The 22,930-nt window shown below is 41.9% G+C and overlaps 1 protein-coding gene across 1 annotated transcript in view; it reads right to left on the bottom strand.

Moving 5' to 3' along the window:
- The window catches only part of LOC109916172 (E3 ubiquitin-protein ligase TRIM37), a 42,559-nt gene extending 22,270 nt beyond the window's left edge, over positions 1-20,289 (bottom strand). Inside the window, exons 1-5 of the mRNA XM_048621458.1 lie at positions 19,872-20,289; positions 9,422-9,522; positions 4,731-4,832; positions 3,431-3,471; positions 1,670-1,786 (exon numbers count right to left, since the gene is read on the bottom strand). Of these exons, the coding sequence (XP_048477415.1) occupies positions 1,670-1,786; positions 3,431-3,471; positions 4,731-4,832; positions 9,422-9,442 (281 nt within the window). The 5' untranslated portion in view covers positions 9,443-9,522; positions 19,872-20,289. The remainder of the gene's footprint in view (positions 1-1,669; positions 1,787-3,430; positions 3,472-4,730; positions 4,833-9,421; positions 9,523-19,871) is intronic.
- Between the last annotated feature and the right edge of the window lie 2,641 nt (positions 20,290-22,930).

The raw sequence follows: 22,930 nt of genomic DNA on the forward strand, positions 1-22,930 counted from the left end.
TCAGTAGCCACAGGTGAGGTGCTGGAAGACTGGAGGTTGGCTAACGTAGTGCCACTATTTTAGAAATGTGGTAAGGAAAAGCCAGGGAACTATAGACCAGCGAGCCTGACATCGCTGGTGGGTAAGCTGTTGGAGGGGATTCTAAGATACAGGATTTACAATATTTGGAAAGGCAAGGACTGATTAGGGATAGTCAACATGGCTTTGTGCATGGGAAATCATGTCTCACTAACTTGATTGAGTTTTTTGAAGAAGTAACAAAGAGGATTGATGAAGGCACAGCGGTGGACGTCATCTATGTGGACTTCAGTAAGACGTTGGACAAGATTCCTCAGGGTAGACTGGTTAGCAAGGTTAGAGCACATGGAATACAGGAAGAACTAGCCCTTTGGTTACAGAATTAGCTCGAAGGTAGAAGACAGAGGGTGGTGATGGAGGGTTGCTTTTCAGACTGGAGGCCTGTGACCAGTGCTGTGCCATATGCTGGGTCCACTGCTTTTTGTCATGATGTGGATGTGAACGTAGAAGGTATGGTTAGTAAGTTTGCAGATGACACCAAAATTGGAGGTGTAGTGGACACTAAAGGTGGTTACTTCAGAGTACAACAGGACCTTGATCAGATGAGCCAATAGGCCAAGGCATGGCAGATGGAGTTTAATTTAGATAAATGTGAGGTGCTGCATTTTGGAAAGGCAGACCAGGGCAGGACTTATACGCTTAATGGGAAGGTTCTGTGGAGTGTTGCTGAACAAAGAAACCTTGGACTGCAGGTTCATGGTTCCTTGAAAGTGGAGTCACAGGTAGACAGGATAGTGAAGATGATGTTTGGTGTGCTTGCTTTTATTGGTCAGTGCATTAAGTATAGGAGTGGGGAGGTAATGTTGCAGTAACGTTGCAGTCACGCAGGACATTGGTTAGGCCATTTTTGGAATACTGCATTCAATTCAGGTCTCCCTGCCATAAGAAGGATGTTGTGAAACTTGAAAGGGAAAAGATTTGCAAGGATGTTGCCAAGGTTGGAGGGTTTGAGCTATAGGGAGGTGCTGAATAGGCTGGGTCTACTTTCCCTGGAGCATTGGATGCTGGAGGGGTGACCTTACAGAGGTTTATAAAATCATGGGGGCATGGATAGGGTGAATAGACACGGTCTTTCCCTCGGGCTGGGGGAGTGCAAAACTAGAGGACATAGGTTTAAGGTGAAGGGGGAAAGATTTAAAAGGGACCTAAGGGGCAACCTTTTCATGCAGTGGGTATTGAGTGTATGGAAGAGTTGCCAGAGGATGTGGTGGAGGCAGGTACAATTACAACATTTAAAAGGCATCTGGCTAGGTAAATGAATAGGAAGGGTTGAGAGGGATATGGGCCAAAAACTGGCAAATTGGAATAGATTCATTTAGGATATCTGGTCGGCATGGACGAGTTGGACCAAAAGGGTCTGTTTTCATGCTGTACAGCTCCATGACTATTTAAATTGGGGATGATCATTATTGGCTGCATGGCAAACAGTCATGAATTGGAGTGCAACTGCAAGTGAATACTTGTCTGCTCATATCAAGAGCAAAAATAAGTTCCAGGAATAGCTGAAAGTTTGAAGTTAAAAAAAACTGGATATTTAAGTTTAGTACTTGCACCAATATTACAAATCTTTATGTAGTAATAACATACTGACTTGTCTTTGTCATTCTCCTCATGCTTACTGAGATTACATAGTTGAAGTGTGTCCAGTTGTTGTGTGACTTCCTCTGCCCAGCGACAGTTCACAAGCTCTCGTAACTGAAGCGGTGCCCTACAACAAGTCAAATATTGAAACTTCAGCTCCACTAATATTTAAACAAAGATTTCCAGCATCTGTAGTATTTTGAATCTTATACTCATCCGGGTAACATAAACATTTTGATATATTTTTCATTTGGACAATGTTTTTAAACAGGAGTCAGGCTGTTCCCTTTCATGTCAGCACAACATATTCCCAGAACAGGTTGTGTGTGACTAGATGGAACTCTCATCCACTGAGATTCAAAAGATTCAGAATCATTTAACATGGTACCTCAACAGTTATGGGTTTATTTAATTTGCCTAAGCAAGATTAAAATTTAAAAAGGTCATTATTAAAAGCAATGATTTGAAAGTGATAGATTTAATTAGAGATGAAAATAAATGGTTTATCATTGCACACCAGAGATGTTAATTCTCTGTTAACACTCACGAATCTTTTCACTTGCCCAGACAAATCTATATTATATCTGTAGGCTGCTTGGAGTAATAAATAATGAAGTTTAAAGAAAAATTTCTTCAGGTACTGTTTATATCCTGTACCTACACAGGATCCTGTCTTTGAAAGCTAGCACTTACTTCAGGCTTTAATTGCTAAGATGTTCAAACAATAACAGAATAAGTAAATAACAACTAGAACGTTTCCAGTAATGGTCACACATCTCAAACAATGTATAATAATAAATGGTTCACAAGTCTAGGACTAAAATTGTGACTCTGTTGATAATGAAGTTTTTTTTTTAAAATTCCCTTTTCCTCACTAATTAAAGACATGAGTTCATATTCATGCTCTATTCTGAGGTTTCTGTCCAAAAAAAATCAAGTGCTTCTTTGAAGGTTCCAGATCAAGCTCATTCATTTGAAAAGTGTGACTTAATAAATCAGACAAAACATTCATATCTGTATTTAGTGACTTGATTTTTTTCCTGTAGAAACTCTCCGCTAACTAAAAAATGATTCTAATATTGTCACAAACAAAAACAGAAATTCCTGGGAAAACCCTTTCTGTGGAAGGGTCACTGGATCTGAAACATTAACTTTGCTTTCTTTCCACAGATGCTGCCAGACCTGCTGAGTTTTTTCCAGCAATTTCTACTTCGGTTTCTGTTACCAGCATTCGCAGTTCTTTTGGTTTTAATTCTAATATTGTGTCAAATTAATTTGGGACACAATGGGAAAGTGAAGCTGATTAAAGACAGAAATAAAGGAGGAAATACACAGGTAAATAATAAATATATATCCTATTTGCTGTACCACAATTAAAATATCCATGTCTTGAAACTGTTCAAAACAGTTAATGTCAGCTTTAAATGCACAACAGTTTTAACAGGTATTTTTAAATTTAAAAGAAACATTTGAAGTAAATCTTGAAACTAGGAATATTGCTGTTACAATGTATGGTGGAGGTAAAAGGAAAAAACAAAATTTGTAATTCCAAATAACATAGATCAATGTTAACCTATTAATGTTATCAACCATTGTTCCTTATGTCTGCGAATTTTCTTTTCCACGTTATTCAGACCTACTGATTAGGACTGGAATTAGACAGATTCACATGAGGCAACTATTTTTTAAAATTGCAATTTGGTGAAAAATCAAAATAATTTCCAGATTTGCACAAACCCTGATCAAGACTTGCTATTAGGTGTGCCCTTACCTGCAATGTGGGCACTGGGCTCTCTGCTCTGTTAACCAGCGCTGTGGAGACAAGAAGTTTTTTTTAAAAAAATACAATAGTGCTTAAATTCCGTCACTTAAAAGCATGAAAGCACATCATTTGACTATTTCCAGGTCTCCACTTTACGTTTCAAGAAATCCCCAGATAATGTGTAATTAAACAATTGGAATCCAATGATGCAGGACCTCAACATGTTGAGACATGAGACTCCAAAATTGGGCAGGTTGATGAATTTAAAAAGGAGAACAAAATGACATCTAATAAGCTTCCTAGTACAGTTTGAAGCAATCATTAAAAAATTTTTCTTTTAAAAATTGCACTTTTACACATGCAACGTTCAAAATGCTCTTAACAGCAAGCAAGCAAATAAAGGCAGTGCAAGCACTACCATACACAACAGCAAATGTAACTGTTCTGCTGAGCATGGATTACAGCATCACAACTCGGCACAAACAGACTATTTAAAAACACAAAATCAGCTGAAGTCTTCACATCAGCCAGTCCTCCTAAAAAGAAAAAGAAAGAGTTTGTTCAGATCAGATACAGATCTTTCCAGCACATTCCCATCCTCTTAGAATTATAACAATTGTTCCAAACCGCATTATGGTACTGTCACGTTGAACTACAGAAAATGCACATAGAATGTCAACAGCCCAGTTACATTGGAAGATTTCCAGCACCATTTAGAACAGCAGCTGCTTTTCATTCAGTAAATTAAATTCTTCTTTTCCCAATAACAGCTCTCTAACCTTTCACTGCATAGGTCAAGACTCGAAAACTCCACTGCATGTTAAAACAGGTTATATGGCTGCACACATCATGGCAATGAAACTCGGAAACTGACTGGATTAAAAGCAGTGATCTAGAAACTACAACTGCATACAGCCAATGGGGTCAAGATGAAGCTTCCTCTGCAAATCATCTTTCTCACTCTCAATTCAAGTTTTCTTCCAGACTATCTGGGCTCCTGCAACACAGGCAACTGACAAGTACAGCAGGCAGGTGGTTTTATCTGACAAAAGAATGCAGGCTGATCACTTGGAATTGTCAAACTGTTCTACAGAACACCTCTCGAGCTTTCAATTTCTGGAAGACATTTTCCCCAGGAAATTATACAAACATAGGCTGCTTAAAAAGGTGTGCACTGTGAAATGCAGTATTTGCAGATCAAAGCAGTGTGTCCAGCTGGGCCAGGCGTAATGGAGCAGCTAGTCATTTCCCTCCTTTATTGCATGAAGTTGACAGCAATATCCAAATTCGAAATACAATAGGAACTTACCCTTATGCAACTGAAGCAACAAAGCTTTGAACAATGTGGACAGAGCCGGGCATCACGCAACTTCTCCATACAAATAAAGCACCTGAACACCTCTGCAATACTCTGGGAAAACATAATATGGGAAAAGTATTACTTAATTGTATACTGTGTGGCCTAAAAAACATGCATTTGTGACTTCACAGATCAAAACCCTCTGCCTGCAGTAACCTTTTCTAAAGTTCCTTGTCAGAGTTTTTGGTGCATCAAAGCAGCATGTTTGGAAGAAGGTTCATAGCAACTGTGTGTTAATTTTGCAGCAATAAAACAGAGCTGGACAGGAGAAATTGATTTATCGTCACGTGTACCGATATACAGGGAAAAAGCTTTGTTTACAAGCAGTACAGGGAGATCACAGCGAGCAAAGGATGTACAGATCAAAAAGACTTAGAGGCAAACAGGTTACATTGCAAGGCCAGCGTCCATTCAACAGTCTGAAAACGGCAGGAAAGAAGCTGTTGTTTAACCTGCTCATGGGTGTTCAGGCATTTGGATCTTCTGCCTGACGGAAAAGGTTGTAGGAGGTCATTACCAGGGTCAAATGGGTCTTTGATGACGTTGGCCGCCTTTCCATGGCAGCGAGCCGTGTAAATAGGGTCTATGGATGGAAGGTTGGCTTCTGTGATGGTGTGGGCTGTGCACACCACCATCTGTAGTTTCTTATGGACCTGGGCAGAGCAGTTGCCAAAACAGGCCATTGTGGGCCCAGACAGTATGCTTTCAATGGTGCATCTGTAGGTGAAGGACCATATGGGCATGTCGAATTTGCTGAGCCACCCAAGGAAAGAGAGGCATTGTTGTGCTTTCTTCACTGTCGCATTTATGCGAGAAGTCCAAGACAGGTCGGGTGTTATCGTCACTCTGAGGAACTCGATGCTCTTCATTCTCTCAACCTCAGTTCCATTGGTGTAGATGGAGGCGTTTTCTCCTCCTTTCTTTCTGAAGTCAACGATCAGTTCTTTAGTTTTGCCAATGTTGACAGACAGATTATTTTCATTGCACCACATCACCAAGTCCTCTATCTCCCTTCTGTATTTTGACTCATTGCTGTTAGATGTCCATCCGACTAGTGATGTCGTCAATTGTTAGTGAAAAATTAAGGGAATGAAATTAAATAGATTTGTAAACTGTAACTTTCCACTAGACAATTTAAACTTCAAAGCACACAGACTTATTCCACGGCTCTTCAAACTCCACGCAATCAAACTCAAACTTTTTTTTTGAATGAGGTTGTGTCCCATCACTGAAATGCTCAAAATTTCTTCAACCTGTTGCACTAGAAAGGGACTAGCATTAAGTCATTTAAACAAATAATCAACAGCGAATTTCTGCAAACACAGCAGAACGGTTTAAATGGCTGAATGACGTGCAACTTCTGCCTACCCGGTTCAAAACTGCCATGCTCAGCAGCATTATCCACATTACACCATACTCTAAGCTGCTTGTCTAATTCAGGCCTTTTAATGTAACTACTCTTCCTGGCACAGGACATCCAGGATAAAGCTCCAATGTAATCTGACACACGTTATCTTCACTACATGTTGACACTATGAAGGATTATGAAAAACTTGAAGAAAACAAATACGCAAATCAAATTTAAAGTTTTTGCAAAGATCTGTAGCTCGGGTTGTGGGTGAGGTTGTTGACTTGCTCGCCAAGCAAGTCAACAACCTAACGCAATTCAAATGGCTTTAAATACCAATCTATGGCTGCAATCAGCAGACAAGTACCAAAGGTATATGAATACTTAGTTTTCTTTAAACAATCAATCAATTCAGATACAACATGAACTGTATTATTTCAATGCCACTTTTTACTTCCCAAACTGACCTTTATGGTTTTAGTAAGCTTTACTAACACTTGACAATGCAAGTCAGAATCCAGATTTGCAAAGTTCTGATACAATGTATTTTTCCTTACAACACTAACAAGATTTGAGTAGTGTTAAGAAAAATGCTGTCAAAGGATTTTGCCTTGCACTGATCAGGACACAGTCCAAGAACATCAAATCTGAAAGCAAACAACAATTTGTGCTACACAAGGAGAGGTGTTGATCTGTTCAAAAGCAGACCCTGATTGGGAGAGGTTTCTCAGAAAGTTAACTTCCAGTCTTTAAATTTAAAGCAAGCAAATCTAGTTAATCAGGGAATTACTATTGGGAATACATCAGGAAATGCAAGCCAAAAAAATTTCTGCCTACTTAAAAATGAGGAATGAGGCATATGAATTTCAGTGCCAGAATAATGCTAGGTATGTAGGTTATATATCACAACAACTGGCAGGTCAAATAGGATGCCCCTTTGGCTCAACAAATAGAGCTCTGACCATACCAACCAGCCTGAGCTTACAAAACTTAAAGCTTATAAAACATTAGATGTGATTCCATGATTTGACAACACTTGCTTAACAATGCCAGTTGTGCTAAGAATTCCACTAACAACCAAGTTGAGACTAATCGGGCTTGCAGTACGGCTCATTTGTGTGTGCTGGAAGCCGCATATTCACACTCAGACTGTGCCCTTGATAAACAGAATGTGGTACACATTGTGCCGTTTTCAAGTGGACAAAAGCTTGGAAGAGAGCTATTCCCTGGTGTGTTCCCTATGGCAATGTCAAGACCAGAGCTGTCCTGCCTTGTTTGAGTTCAAACATAAGCTTGGGTGTTAAATGTCCCTTGGTGCATTTTCCACAGCAATGTCTGTAAATATCAGCATGGTCTTTCCACGCAGTGTTGAAGGTTGTTCCATTTGATATGTGGTATTCTGCGATTGTGTCCTGATAATTGCAAGATGCAGAACTTTGGCAGCATCGCTTGCTCTTTATTAAACAGAAACAGTTTGTATTACTATGATACATCAATTTCAGGTCAGAGTTCAGCTCAGGTAATCAGATATGAAGAAACCTCTTCAACTTACCCTTCATAATGTGATTTTCTCCTATTCGGGCTCTTGCATTTATAAAAGAGAAAACTTGCGTACCTGACAAGACTTCAAACTTTCTGATTCATTTTTAAGACTTCCAAGTTTTATAGAAGCATACTATTACTGTTCATTGACATATAGACTGTCTTATTTCATACAGAGTCTGCATCTGAAAAACTGTGATTTCAAGGAGGTATAAGGGCCAGTGATCAAAAATATTACAGCAGATTGTTCCTTTTTTGTCTAAAATTCTGATACACCAGGACCAACTAGAATAGCTCAACAGCTGTACCCAGTGGTGTCAGTTAACCATGAACAAAGTTTGGGGAAAAATATAAGCATTACTGCTGAACCCTCTTGGGTGCAGTGGTAGTGAACGGGGCTAAAAAAAAACTTTGTAAGGCATCTCTGGGCAGGTTGATTAGAAGAAAAAAAAACCCCCCAAAAAAGCTAAAGACCTGCAGATGCTGCAAATTAGAAACAAAATCAGAATTGCTGGAGAAACTCAGCAGGTCTGGCAGCATCTGTGGAGAGAAAGCAGAGTTAACGTTTTGGGTCCAGTGATGCTTCTGCTTTTTCTCCACAGACGCTGCCAGACCTATTGAGTTTTTTCAGCAATTTCTGATTTTGTTTCAGTTAACTATGAACTGATCAGAATTTGAATCTATGATCTGACCTGTGTGACTTACTGCCACACCACATGGTGCTAAATTATGGGCAATGCTTCCAATCAATGAACTTTCAAATCAATAAATATAGCATCAAGGAGTATCATTGTCGGGCACAGCCTAGATATTTTCAATTTTTAGTAACTTGCAGTCAAAGAACTGAAATCAGAGGAGGTCAAGACATCAGTTTTCTTCAATATGAGTGCATTTAGCTGATCACAAAATGGCAATGTAACTGTCCCAACTGTTAAAAAAAAAACCCAGTACAGTTCATTCTGCTGATTGAAAAGATGAACGATAAGAGCCGTAGGCACAAAAGAAACAGAAAATTTGCAATATTTAATTAGCACTTTTAATGCAATAAAATGTTCCAAGGTGCTTCAGAACCTCTATAAAGAAAAATTTCACAAATGGCAACATTCTAGAAGGTGGCTAACAGTTTGGTTAAAAAAGATAGGTAAAAAAAGGTGTAGAAAAGGGACGTCTTAAAGGAGAAGAGTAGAAGGGTTAAAGAGAGTTTCAAGAATGGTACTATGGAGCCGAGGGTTTTGGCAGTTAAAGAGTATGACCATCAATGGTAAACTGATTAAAGTTAACAACGCACAAAGACTAGAATGAAAACAGAGTAGGTATCTCAGAGGGTTGTGGTGGAATAGGAGATTACATAGATAGAGAGAGGTGAGACCATGAAGGGACTTTCAAAATAAAAAGGAGGATTTTCAAAGCAAACCACCATTTAACTGAAAACTAGTGTAGTTCAGTATGTACAACGTTGATGAATGAAGTGAACAATGCACTTAAAAGGCACAAACAGAAGTCTTGGAAGGCCTCAAGTTTATACAATGCATACAACTGGAGGTCTGCCAGAAGGTCAGAATAGTAAAAGCTTGGAAGTGACAAAGGCAAGGATGAGGATTCCTTCAGCAGATGAGGAGAGCTTGCTGATATTACAGAGGGGTAGAAAAAAAAAGGCAGCCTGAGAGATCTCAGTTTAAAGCAGCAGCTTAGTAGCCATATTACCCAGTCACTTTAGTCACATATAGGAATTACAAAACGTGTTCCTTACTTCAACACTTTGCTCATCCATTTTCACTCTGTGCAGAGTTCGACAGACCTTGTAGGTATATCCAGGGACCAACGAAAAATCAATCTGCTAGTGCTGCACAACTGAAAAAGGACAAAGTCAGTTCTCCAGAGATTCGAGGACAAACATAATTTCAAACAATGCGATTCCACTTCCTGTTGGTCAAAAGTGTCAGTTTTAATTATTTATAGGTTACATGCTTAGTCCTTGACTGGAAAAGCAGTTTTCTTTATAGTGGGCCAAGCTACATCCTTCCTCAGCTATAGGCTGAAACCATTTCTAGACAGCACAGAAAGAGGTTGAGCCAAAGGAATGAGGAAACAAATTGTCTGATACTTAAACCTTTGAGTTTATTTTTAAAAGAAAATTATGCAGTAACTCCTCTGTAGTTTTATCGCAAGATTACATTTTAGTAAGCCTCCCACACCTGGAAGTCAAAATAGTCCACATTCTCTTTAGAGTATACTGCCATGGGTAGCTACAGCAATGGATTCTCCTACAAATTTGTGACCAATCACATAGCTATTGCAAATGTCCACCATTAAGTTCTGCATTTTAAGTAATTACCACAAATACAATACTCTCTTTGATTACTCTTGAGCTACATACTAAATACTGTACTGTGAACTTATAACCTCTTGACAACAGAAAGCATTTGCTCCAGAGAACAATCCAAAATACTAATGATTTTTAAAAAACTATAATTGACACTGGAATAATAAAAGGACACATCATGAATTTCAATGAAGGCTACTTTTTATTGAAATGCAAAATGCTTACAATGAAATTATCCATGAATTCTCACAGAGTGGGGAAGGGAGGGACTAAATTTCTCTCATTGATTAAGACAGTACTGCACAGCTGAAAAAAGCTGAGAGACACATCAGCTTTTTAAAAACAAAATGACCTTTACTCAAATTATGCGCAGGTTTGGCATTTCCTCAGTGGTGCCACTCACTGCAGTATTACAAGGTGAGAAGGCTACAGTGTCAAAAGTAGAGTTGTCATCCTGTGAGACCTACATTACCTTGCACTTATCATTTTAAAATTGTGGTAACTTAAACAGCAATTCTGTTGTTGCCAGATGGAAAAAGAAAATGATAGCAGCTCAAAAAGGTGTTTTGTTTAGAGTATACAAAACAAGTCCTTTTATCTCCTTTATTCATTTCCAGGATGAGGGCATCACTGACTAGGCAGCATTTATTGCCCATCCCCAATTGCCCAGAGGGCAGTTAAAAATCAACCACATTGCTGTGGGCCTGGTGTTACATGTAGGCCAGACCAGGTAAGGATGGCAGTTTTCTTCCTTGAAGGATATTAGTGAACCAGATGGGTTTTTCTGACAATTGACAGTGGATTCATGGCCATCATTAGACTCTTAATTCCAAATTGTTTTCTAAAATTGAATTCAAATTCAACCATCTGCCATGGCAGGATTTTAACCTGGGTTCCCAAAACATTATTTGGGTCTCTGGATTAATAGTCCAGTGATAATACCATTAGGCCACTGCTTCACCCCAATCTGGAAGTGAATAATGGGCCTTGTGCATAAAGACACAATGTACAAACTTCTAGATAACAGGGGGATAAAAAAAGTATCCAACATCACCCTGATCCTAATGGCCACGTTCTCATACAGCTGCATCTAGTTGAGCATTGAACATCAGCATGCAAACATCTGATGTCCCTACATGTGGAGGTTCTACCCCTCCCCAGTATTGCAAAAGATGGGACTGGCCATTTTGCCACAATACACTCCAAGAACTTGGAACACACCATTTTATCTATCCATCATGAATAGGTCTATGCAGAAAATCACCTCTGACCAGAAGTCTATCAGACAGTGGTCATCACACAACATACTCGAGGCCTTGGCAATACAACAGGATTTGGTAGGTCCTGTTGGATGGTTCCCTGAATGGATTGTCAAAGTAACTTGGCAGAATGCCTCATTGCCAGAACTTTCAAACAAGTATCAAGATGTAGCTTGATTGAAGGTGAGAAAGGCCCTTCCTGTCAAGTCCTTCCACAAAACTGAAGTATCAGCCCCTCTGCGCCTGGAATAAGGTTCTCTCAAAGTAAATGTAGTGTGGAACAGACTGTTCTCAACCTCCATGTGGAATGTGCCTGCGCAAAGAAGATCTAGAGAGAGGTGCAGTAGTTTTGGATGAAGTTCATCCTGAGCAGCTCCATGATGCACGATTCTGCTGTATGTCCTGTTCCCTGGAATGCACAGGCAAACATCATCTGGAAGATCATCAACTCAGTGAAAGATGCTCTTTGGTCTGCTCAAAACTTGTTGGTATTCCAGAGCACAGAGTTGTGTTTGACTGAGTGTCAATTACAAAACTCCAGACTATGTGCGAAGGGGTGCAAGAAGGTTCGAGGCAGTCACTGTACAGACACAATGGGGAAAAAGCTCACTTCCTAACGCCTCTCAGCTGTAGTGCACCAGGGACAGGCAGTGTAATACCCCTCTCAGTACCTAACTAAGAAGGTACCGGGTACAGGGTAAATCAGGAGTATCAAAAGGGTATTACGAACCTCAGACTGAAACATGTTGTATGGACAACTTTACATCACCTACACTTGCTATGGGTTTGTCATTTGACATGTTGTGCCCTTAGGCTGCATACTTGTACTTACTGAATATGAAGACTGTTACAATCATACATGCTGGATTTGCTTGCAAATCCTGTAATATTCAAATTGAAGTCTGAAGTTCTCCAGCAAGAATGACAGAACTAAATCCACGTGTTTCACGTTTAGTGGCAACCTTAATTGGAGAATTCCCTGGCTAACACTTTTTTTCTTCTTTGAGGCTCTTGTTCGAAATTGTTGCCACCCATTGGCTTGTGTTTCACTAAGAATCAAAACAACAATGAAGTCCTACTCTATAAAAGTGAGAGCAATTAAATTGAATCTGCTTAGCAATTGAAGAAAGGATTGCCTGCATCCAATAGTTACAGGTCATCAACTCTTTTAAAAAGTTGCCAGAAATTTGTAAGAGAAATCACACTGTCGTCTTGTGGGGGTACTTGCACGTCTTCATCATTCTAAATGACACGTACAAGAGGGTCACAACTTGACACTTTCACATTTCTCTGACCATGTTACTTTAAAACTATACAAGAGCCATTCTCACAAAATATGTACAGTGTCAATTGTACAATGCACAGCACAACTATGCAAAATTATGATTCTATTTGGTGGTTTAGTTTGCATCCAAAGTACATCTGCATTGCATAACTATGAAATGGGAGCAATAAATTTCAGGGCTTGGGAAAGACCAGCAAAATAAGTCTGGGTAGGACACCATAACACCAAACAAATAGGAACAGGAGTAGGCTGTTCGGTCCTTCGAGCCTGCTCTGCCATTTAACAGGATCACACTGATTCGACATTCCTAATGTCCATTTTTCTGCCCTTTCCCCATAACCCTTGATTCTGAACTTCTGAAATCAATCCCAGCTTTAAATCTATGCAAATATACAGAGATCGATTCCCATAGCTCTCTGTGGCAAGAAGTTCCAAAGAGACAAACCTCAAAGAAGAAATTCCTCCTCACCTCAGTCTTAAATTGGCACACCTTTATTCTGAGACAATGCCCGCTTATCTTAGACTCTCTCATGAGGGGAAACATCCTCTCAGCATTTACCCTGTCAAGTCCTTTAAGAATCCTACATGTTTCAACGAAATCACCTCACATTCTTCTAAACTCCAGTGGAGTAGAGTTCCAACCTGTTTAGCCTTTGCTCATAAGACAATCCATAGTGAATCTTCTCTGAACTGCCTCCAATGAAATTATATCTTTCCTTAAATAAGGAGACCAGAATCACTCACAGTACTCAAGATGTGGTCTCATCAGTACCTAGTATAGTCGCAGGAACACTTGCACAAGTCTTGGTCAGGGATAACACTATAATTAACTACACATCAACAGACAAAGCTCTCACAGACCAATCAGATTGCTGGAAACAAATTGTTTGTGCCAGACAACAAAGTGATCCATACTTCCTGGACAGAAGAGTTGGCTCAGATTCCCCTACACCAGAAACTGCTGATCTTGGCATGCATACACACGTAGTAGAGTCCAGGTACTACCCCATATGGAATGGGCAATACTAGATGTACAGTCAACTCAGGTCACCATGGCCACTTCACAGAGCACTATGAAAAGCATTCACCTTTCAGTTCAACCTTGGTGCAAGAAACAGAGCAACTTCTACAGGAAAATGTAGAAAAGGAAATTAATTTCATTTTTAAAAATTGGCAGAAATGATTTAAAAGTGTATGGCAACGAACTGAAGTTTATAATGACAATATTAGATTCTGGGTGCTAGTCATCTATACTAGACATTAAATGTTACTGAACTGATTGAGAAGCAAATAATGTAAATTCCTAAATTACATTCAGCACCTTCAGCTGAAATCGGAGAAGTGGTGTCGTCACGGTTAAAGCTTTTTTTGTTTTTGGTTTTATTCAAGAAACAACTATACAAAACTGCAAAGTTCACAATTACTTGCAATGGAGTAGTTTAATTTGGGTTTTTGGCCAATGAGCACCACACTTTAGAAAAGATGATACTAATACTGACTAAAATAGTATGAGGGAACTGGAAACTTCAGTTACATAGAGAGATTAGGGAGGCTGGGATTCTTCTTAGCAGAAATGTTTAGGAAAGTTTTAAATGTTCAGAAGGAGTCATTATAAATAAATTAAACTAGCCCCTAATGAATAAGGCGATAATCAAAGAATATAGATTTAAGATAACTAGCAAAAGAATACAGAGATTTATTTTTAAATGCAGCAAGTTTCTTTTTATTAATTCGTCACACATGGTTGCCTGTTGCTCATTCCTAACTTTCCTCAATAACGTGATGCTGGGATAATATCCTCAACCACTGCAGTTGTTGCAGTATATATCTATTTCAAAACTAACTGTTCAGGAATGTTTTGACAACTCCTGCACAGATCGAACTTGAACCCAGACCTTCCAGCTCAGAGGTAGGGACATTACGAGTGTGCCACCAGACCCCTTGTTGCAGTCTACACACCCAATACACCCACACAGTAATTAGACTTTTTGTAGTTGGTTTCATACAACCAAGTGGCTTGTTAGGGTCACCTTGCTTGTGCCATGTTCAATTGAGTAAGGAAAGCAGACTTCCTTCCCTAAAAGGGCAAAAATCGAATCAGATGGGATTTTAGGATGGGGTTCTGATGTAGAATCCTACTGAGCTCAATGTTACCTGTTTGTGTCTCCACAGATTCTGCCAGACATGCTGAATTTTCCAGCACTTTTGTTTGTACTGAAAATCTCCAATATTCGTAGAATGTTGCTTTTGTCTTAGGGTCTTTAGGATATTGAGGGTACTTGTTCACAAAACATAAAACTAGCACATAGGTGCAGCAAGTATTCAAAAAGCCTTATGGAATGTTGACACTTATTTCAAGGGGTTGAAGTATAAGATGAAAGAAGTCTTACTGAAACTATGCAAAGTGCTGACAAGACCACATCTGGAGTCCTTCAAGCAGTTCTGGTCCTCTTATTTAGGGCAGAATCTTGGACAAGAAGACATACTGTCAAAATAAAGAGGTGCCAATTTAAGACTAATATGTACAGGATTTTCTTCTCTCAGAGTGTGGAGTGTCTTTGGAACTCCTTGTGACAGAGAGCTAGAGGGTAGAGTTTTTGTGTATGTTTAAGGCTGAGGTAGATAAACTCTTGATCCATAAGGGAAATCAAGGATTATGGGGAAAAGGCAGAAAAGTGGACAAGGAATGTCGGATTAGCTATGATCCTAGTGAATGATGGAGCAGGCTCGAGGAGCCGAATGATCTATTTCTGTTTCTATCTCTTACGGTGGCAAAGTTTCAAAGTTTGTAGGAACAACAAGAAAATGTAGCAAAGAAAGGAGGGTACAAACCATAGCAGGATGTAGACTGGTGAAATTGCAAAATAAAAAGCAGATGCAATATAAATGCAGCATAGTGTGAAGATTTGTGTTTTACAAGCATGAATGAAGGCAGGAAATATAAACAAAATTATACATTTTTAAAAAGGTTCAAGAACAGGGAAACCTGCAGGCTCACACACACAGATCTTTGAAGATGTGAACAAGTGGCAAAGGCTGTTAAAATGTGTACAGGACACATATCTTGACAGGAATATGATGGGGTGAGAGCTACGGCCCTTGACATCAAGATAACATTTGACTGGTGTTAGTGGGAATCAAGAGGAAAACACTCCACTGCTTGGAGTTATACCTAGCACAATGGAAGATGGCTGTGGGTGTTGGAGTCAATCATCTCAGTCCTAGATTATCACCACACAAGTTTTCAGGGTAGGGTCCTAAGCACAACCACCCTCAGCTTCTTCAAAGACCTTCCTCCATCACAAGGTCAGAGGTGGGGATGTTCATTGATAACTGCACAATGGTCATCACCATTTACAACTGCTCAAATACTAAAGCAGTCCATGTCCACACACAAAAAGATGTGAAAACATCCAGGTTTGGGATGATAAGTGCCAAACAATGGCCACCTCCAGCAAAAGAGAATCTAATCGTCACCCCTTCAGGTTCAATGGCATTACAATCTCCAAATCCACTAGTATCAACACCCTGGGGAGCTACCATAGATCAGAAACTGTACTGGACCAGCCATATAAATACAATGGCTACAACAGCAAACAAGAAAAGTTAAGAATTCAAATAATAATTCATCTAAACCCTCAAAACACACAAATCAAAAAAGTGTGATGGATACTTCTTTACTTGCCTAGAGGGGTACAACTCCAACAACACCATCCTGGAAAAAGCACAGGGAAACTGGCACCCCAAACAGCACATCCAACATTCAGTCCTCCCTGTCACAGACACACAGTGGCAGCAGTGTTTAACAAGATGCATAGTATTAGCCCACTAGGGCTCTGGTGACAGCACCTTCCAAACCCATGACCTATTCTGCCTAAAACAAGGACGAATGCAACAGACGCATGGGAAAACCACCACCTCAAGTCCACACTATCCTGAACTGCAAGTACATAGGTTTTTTTAAAACTGTCTCTGAGTCAATATCCTGAAACTCCCTTTCCACAGTAGGTGTCTCTCCATCCCAAGAACTGCAGTGTTTCAAGAATGCAAATCATTACCATCTTCTCCAGGATAATTAGGGATGAGCAATAAATGCTACCTTTGGCAACAAGACTATAAAATGATAAAAATAGTAAAACTTTATAATTCACAAGTTAAGTTTCAGCCAAAATTCTCTGATTCTGAACTGCACACCCACAGGTAGGATGCCAAGGTCTTGGATAAAATACAAAGATTTATTAGAATAGTACCAACAATAAGACTTCAATTACATAGAGTCTGGAAAAGCTGTTGTCAATATTAGAACAGAGGTTAAGGGGAGATTTGATGGAAGTTTTCAAAACTACAAGAAGCATTAACAGTTCCACTTTATTTACGTTACTGGTACTTAGGTTGAAGATAACTGGTCAATGGAGATGAAAAGAGACACATTAAACTAATCTGAAATTCAATGCTGGAATGAATGGTATCAGGAAATTCAATTACAGCTTTCCGAAGGAAATGGTTAATATAGTCAAAAAGGAGAATTACGTAGCTGTTGTAAAAAAGCAGGCAGGGGCTAACTGGAGCTACTTTCAGAGAGCTGGCAGAAACATACTGTACAATTCTATGTGTAGAGCTGGATGAACACAGCAGGCCAAGCAGCATCAGAAGAGCAGAAAGGCTGACATTTCAGGCCTAGACCCTTCTTCAGAAATGGGGGAGGGGAAGGGGGTTCTGAAATAAATAGGGAGAGAGGGGGAGGCAGATAGAAGATGGATAGAGGAGAAGATAGGTGGAGAGGAGAAGATAGGTGGAGAGGAGACAGACAGGTCAAAGAGGCGGGGATGGAGCCAGTAAAGGTGAGTGCAGGTGGGGAGGTAGGGAGGAGATAGATCAGTCCAGGGAGGACGGATAGGTCAAGGGGGCAGGATCAGGTTAGTAGGTAGGAGATGGGGGTGGGGCTTGAGGTGGGAGGAGGGGATAGATGGGAGGAAGGACAGGTTAGGGAGGCGGGGACGAGCTGGGCTGGTTTTGGGATGCGGTAGGGGGAGGGGAGATTTTGAAGCTTGTGAAGTCCACACTGATGCCATTGGGCTGCAAGGTTCCCAAGCGGAATAGGAGTTGCTGTTCCTGCAACCTTTGGGTAGCATCGTTGTGGCACTGCAGGAAGCCCAGGATGGACATGTCATCTGAGGAATGCGAGGGGGAGTTGAAATGGTTCGCGACTGGGAGGTGCAGTTGTTTAGTGCGAACCGAGCGTAGGTGTTCAAAGCGGTCCCCAAGCCTCCGCTTGGTCTCCCCTATGTAGAGGAGGCCACAACGGGAACAGCAGATGCAGTATACCATATTAGCAGATGTGCAGGTGAACATCTGCTTGATGTGGAAAGTCTTCTTGGGGCCTGGGATGGGGGTGAGGGGGGAGGTGTAGGGGCAGGTGTAGCACTTCCTGCGGTTGCAGGGAAAAGTGCCGGGTGTGGTGGGGCTGGAGGGGAGTGTGGAGCGGACAAGGGAGTCACTGAGAGAGTGGTCCCTCCGGAAAGCAGATAAGGGTGGGGAGGGAAAAATGTCTTTGGTGGTGGGGTCGGATTGCAGATGGCGGAAGTGTCGGAGGATGATGCATCGAATCCGGAGGTTGGTGGGGTGGTATGTGAGGACGAGAGGGATTCTGTTTTGGTTGTTATTGCAACCAGGGGGTGTGAGGGATGAGTTGCGGGAAATGCGGGAGACACGGTTGAGGGCGTTCTCGACCACTGAGGTGGGGGGGGTGATGTTGCGGTCCTTGAAAAACGAGGACAGGTGAGATGTACGGGAGTGGAATGCCTCATCCTGGGAGCAGATGCGGCAGGGGCAAAGGAATTGGGCATTGGGGATGGCATTTTTAGAGGGAAGGTGTGTGGGAGGAGGTGTATTCTAGGTAGCTGTGGGAGTCAGTGGGCTTGAAATGGACATCGATTTCTAGGTGGTTGCCAGAGATGGAGACAGAGAGGTCCAGGAAGGAGAGAGAGGTATTAAAGATGGTCCAGGTGAACTTAAGGTTGGGGTGGAAGGTGTTGGTGAAGTGGATGAACTGTTCGAGCTCCTTGTGGGAGCACAAGGCAGCGCCGCTACAGTCATCAATGTAATGGAGGAAGAGGTGGGGTTTAGGGCCAGTGTAGGTATGGAAGAGGGATTGTTCCACAAAGAGGCAGGCATAGCTTGGGTCCATGTGGGTACCCACGGACACCCCCTTTGTCTGTAGGAAGTGGGAGGAATTGAAAGAGAAGTTGTTGAGGGTGAGGACGAGTTCGGCTAAGCGGATGAGTGTGTCAGTGGAGGGGACAGGTCAGGCCTGTGGGACAGGAAGAAGCGGAGGGCCTTTAGGCCATCTGTATGGGGAATGCAGGTGTATAGGGACTGGATGTCCATGGTAAAGATGAGGTGTTGGGGACTGGGAAATTGGAAATTCTGGTGGAGGTGGAGGGCGTGGGAGGTGTCACGGACGTAGGTAAGGAGTTCCTGGACCAAGGGGGAGAAAATGGAGTCAAGATAGGTGGAGATAAGTTCGGTGGGGCAGGAGCAGGCGGAGACAATGGGTCCCCCTACTGCATCCCAAAACCAGCCCAGCTCATCCCCGCCTCCCTAACCTGTCCTTCCTCCCACCTATCTCCTCCTCCCACCTCAAGCCCCACCCCCATCTCCTACCTACTAACCTCATCCCGCCCCCTTGACCTATCCATCCTCCCTGGACTGATCTATCTCCTCCCTACCTCCCCACCTACACTCACCTTTACTGGCTCCATCCCCGCCTCTTTGACCTGTCTGTCTCCTCTCCACCTATCTTCTCCTCTATCCATCTTCTATCCGCCTCTCCCTCACTCCCTATTTATTTCAGAACCCCCTTCCCCTCCCCCATTTCTGAAGAAGGGTCTAGGCCTGAAACGTCAGCTTTCCTGCTCCTCTGATGCTGCTTGGCTGGCTGTGTTCATCCAGCTCTACACCTTGTTACCTCAGATTCTCCAGCATCTGCAGTTCCTACTATCTCTGTACAATTCTACGCTTACTCATGTACTTGCAGACAACCCATTTCCTAGGCACACTGGGTGCACTAGTGGATTCATCACTAATTCCCGAATTAATGCAAGGCTGAGTGCAGACAGTACGGGCTGGGTAGGCACAAAGCACAACATAATGCTCTTTTTTCTGTTTTAGCAACACAATCCTTCCTGAGCAGGAGAGAACACCCCTGTACACATGCAATGAAAATTGATTACTAACCTTGAAACTGATCTACACTGGAAGAAAAAGATGGAATTCCACGTTCCTCGGCTATACCACAATTATAGAAAACAATTAAACATACGGTTGAACTCACAGGCAATCGTCCCATCCAGGGTAAAGCGCAATAATGATGCTGCTGGGCCCTCGTCAGCGTCACTGTGGCTTTTATTGCTCCTGTGAAGAGTAACGTTATCCGTAAGGTCTGTGTATGAGTGTAGGGGGATGTATGTAGGCCTCTGTGTTTGTCGATCTGCGGCCTACAGTGGTTGCACAGTGAAACCACTGACCGGCAGCGGCACATCTGACGGCAGATCCGGTCACTCCTGAGTGTCGCCCCTCACCACTTTTCAATTTTTTTGCTGTTGATTTTTCCTCTGCATCTCTGTCACATTATTTTCTTCTTCACCCTAGACTAGATTATTCATTCACCGAGCGCTGTTTTGTTTCTTTTGCGCCTCTCATGATTTTTTTTTTCGCCCCCTCCCCCAACTCCGCGCCTCTTCAAATCGGCAGGCGACCGTTTGGTCACCCGGGAGACGAGGCAGCCAATCAGGAAGCGGTCAGCTCGAAACCCGCCCCCAGCGTGGTCACGCCCACTTCCGGCTACAACATGTGGGGCGCTGCAGGGACACGGCCCAATCAGCCATCAGGCCCACTCTTTCGAGTTGACCAATCACAACGTAGTGCTGTGCAGCAACGTCAGGCTGTTTGGCACGTACCCTCTTCTCGGCCCCTCCTGCCCAGAGGAGTTATCGCGATAATGTTCGGCTGTTTCCCATAGCTCCTGCCATTGATGTGTCCTAGGCTACTAGCGGACTGGAAGGAATACAGTCCTTAACAACGAAGCGCGTGCAGCCCAGCTGGTGATAGTTATAATGAGACTCAATCCGCCTTGTTACAGGAACTAAATTTCACAAAGACTTAATTTACAAGGAGGATTTACATTTCCTTAAGCTTGCGAAGAGGGTGATGTGTTTTCCTTTTTCCTCCCGGAGAGTCGTACTTAAAGCCAAATGTTTTGTCTCTCTCTTTTTCCACAGATGCTGCTGAGTTTCTCCAGTACTTTTTTTTTCATGTCCGATTGTAAATCTATTTCATTACGTTATAATAAAGACAAGGTACTGGCGGGTGCTGGAACTCTTAAATAGTTTTAATTTATTCTATTAATAAGTAGTTTCAGAATAAGCGTTCCGATGTAGTCAATATCGGGCTGGAAACGTTACCTCCTTTTTTCTCACTACAGATACTTTCAGACCTGCTGAGATTGTCCAGCGTTTTTTGTTTTTATTTCAGATCTCTAGCATCCGCCGTATTTTGCTTTTAACCAGTGTTCAGTTGCCAACAGCAATTAATGCGGAGATTCATCACAGAACATTACGAGGATGTCGCGTATACCTTGGCACACCTGAGTTTTTCAGATCCTGTTGATAAATACGCTTAGAACCACAATCACTGTAGTAAAGGAAAAATATTACACATCTCCTGACAGAAGGTTAAAACAGATCATAAATCCAAGCGACAAAAGTATTTGGCGGTACTTGTCGTATATTTCTGAGTCCTATAGACTGGGCAGGCCAAATTCAAGCTCTGTGGAGCATGAGCTGTTCTGGAAACAGGCTCTACAATTATCATTGCCTATTTCTCTTTTGTGTCATAATTGTCAGTCAGGTGAGGTACCAGAGGTCTGCAGGTACCTGTGTGCATGAATCAGTGCCTTTAGGATAAGAGTGAATAAAATAGCAGACGATGGAAAGATTTTAAAAGCTGAAAAATCCTCACTTATCTCAAACTTTCCTGAAAATACCAACCTTTTAATGATATATTTTTGATCAGTTAGTAAATGTGAATATAATGTAGATAAACACCAGTACTATTTTTAACATTAACCTGTCAATGTTATTAATGTTAATTATCATTCCAGTGTCCCCAGCCTTGGCTTAGTGTTACTTGTTACTGAATTGAAAAGTGATGAGTTCCAAGTCCCACTCTAGAGAAATGCGCCTACAATCACATTTGATGCTCAACTGCAATATAGAAGGAGGACTGCACTGTCGGCGAGGTCTTCTGTTGCACCAGTTGCTAAATCTAAGCTTTTTCTATCCCCTCAGATGGCTTAAAATAGACGGGGGAGGTCCTCCAAACCAACATTTACCCATCAATCAACACTTAAACCAGCTTAACTGCTCCCCCCCCCCCCCCCCCCCACCCACCTTACTGCACAAATTGGCTGTAGCCATTTCATAGCCTACAACAGTGACCACACTTCATGCATTAGAGTCATTAGAGTCATCAAGCATGGAAATAGGCCCTTCAGCCCAAGCTGGTCCATGCTGACCATGATGCCCATTCAGCTAGTTCCAATTGCCCGCATTTGGTCGATATCCGTCTCAACCCTTCCCACCCATGAATCTATGCAAATGATTTTTAAATGTAGCTATTGTACCTGCCTCAACCACTTTCTCTGGCAGCCCATTCCATATACGCACCACTCTCTGTGTGAAGAAGTGACCCCTCAGGTCCTTCTCAAATCTTTCCCCTCTCACCTTAAACCTATGCTCTTCAGTTTTCAATTCCTCATCCCTGGGAAAGAGACTACATGCATTCTTCCTATCTGTGCCCCTCATGATTTTATACATCTCGATAAGATCACCCCTCATTCTCCGATGTTCCAAGGCCTATCCTGGCCAACTTCTCCCTATCGCTGAGGCCTACTATGGGCAGCATGGTGGCTCAGTGGTTAACACTGTTGCCTCACAGCGCCAGTGACCAGGGTTCAATTCCACCCTCGAGCGACTGTCTGTCTGGAGTTTGCACATTCTTCCCGTGTCTGCGTGGGTTTCCTCCAGGTGCTCCGGTTTCCTTCCACTGTCCAAAGATGTGCAGGCTAGTTAGATTGGCCAGGCTAAATTGCCCATAGTGTTCAGGGATGTGTAGATTAGTGGGTTATAGGGGTGTGGGTCAGGGTAGGAGGCTCTGCGGGTCGGTGTGGACTTGTTGGGCCGAAGGGCCTGTTTCCACACTAGGTAATTCCATGATTCTATTGTTTCATTACATTCGGAATGTTCTGGGGAATGAAAGATACCTTATAAATGCAGGCTCCTTCAATCATGTATGTGACAAAAAAAATTATAGTTTATAAATCATTCAGATCGA

The sequence above is a fragment of the Rhincodon typus genome, unplaced genomic scaffold (genome assembly GCF_021869965.1).
Source record: "Rhincodon typus isolate 14 unplaced genomic scaffold, sRhiTyp1.1 hic_rhity00000683, whole genome shotgun sequence".
Taxonomy (NCBI): Eukaryota; Metazoa; Chordata; class Chondrichthyes; order Orectolobiformes; family Rhincodontidae; genus Rhincodon; species Rhincodon typus.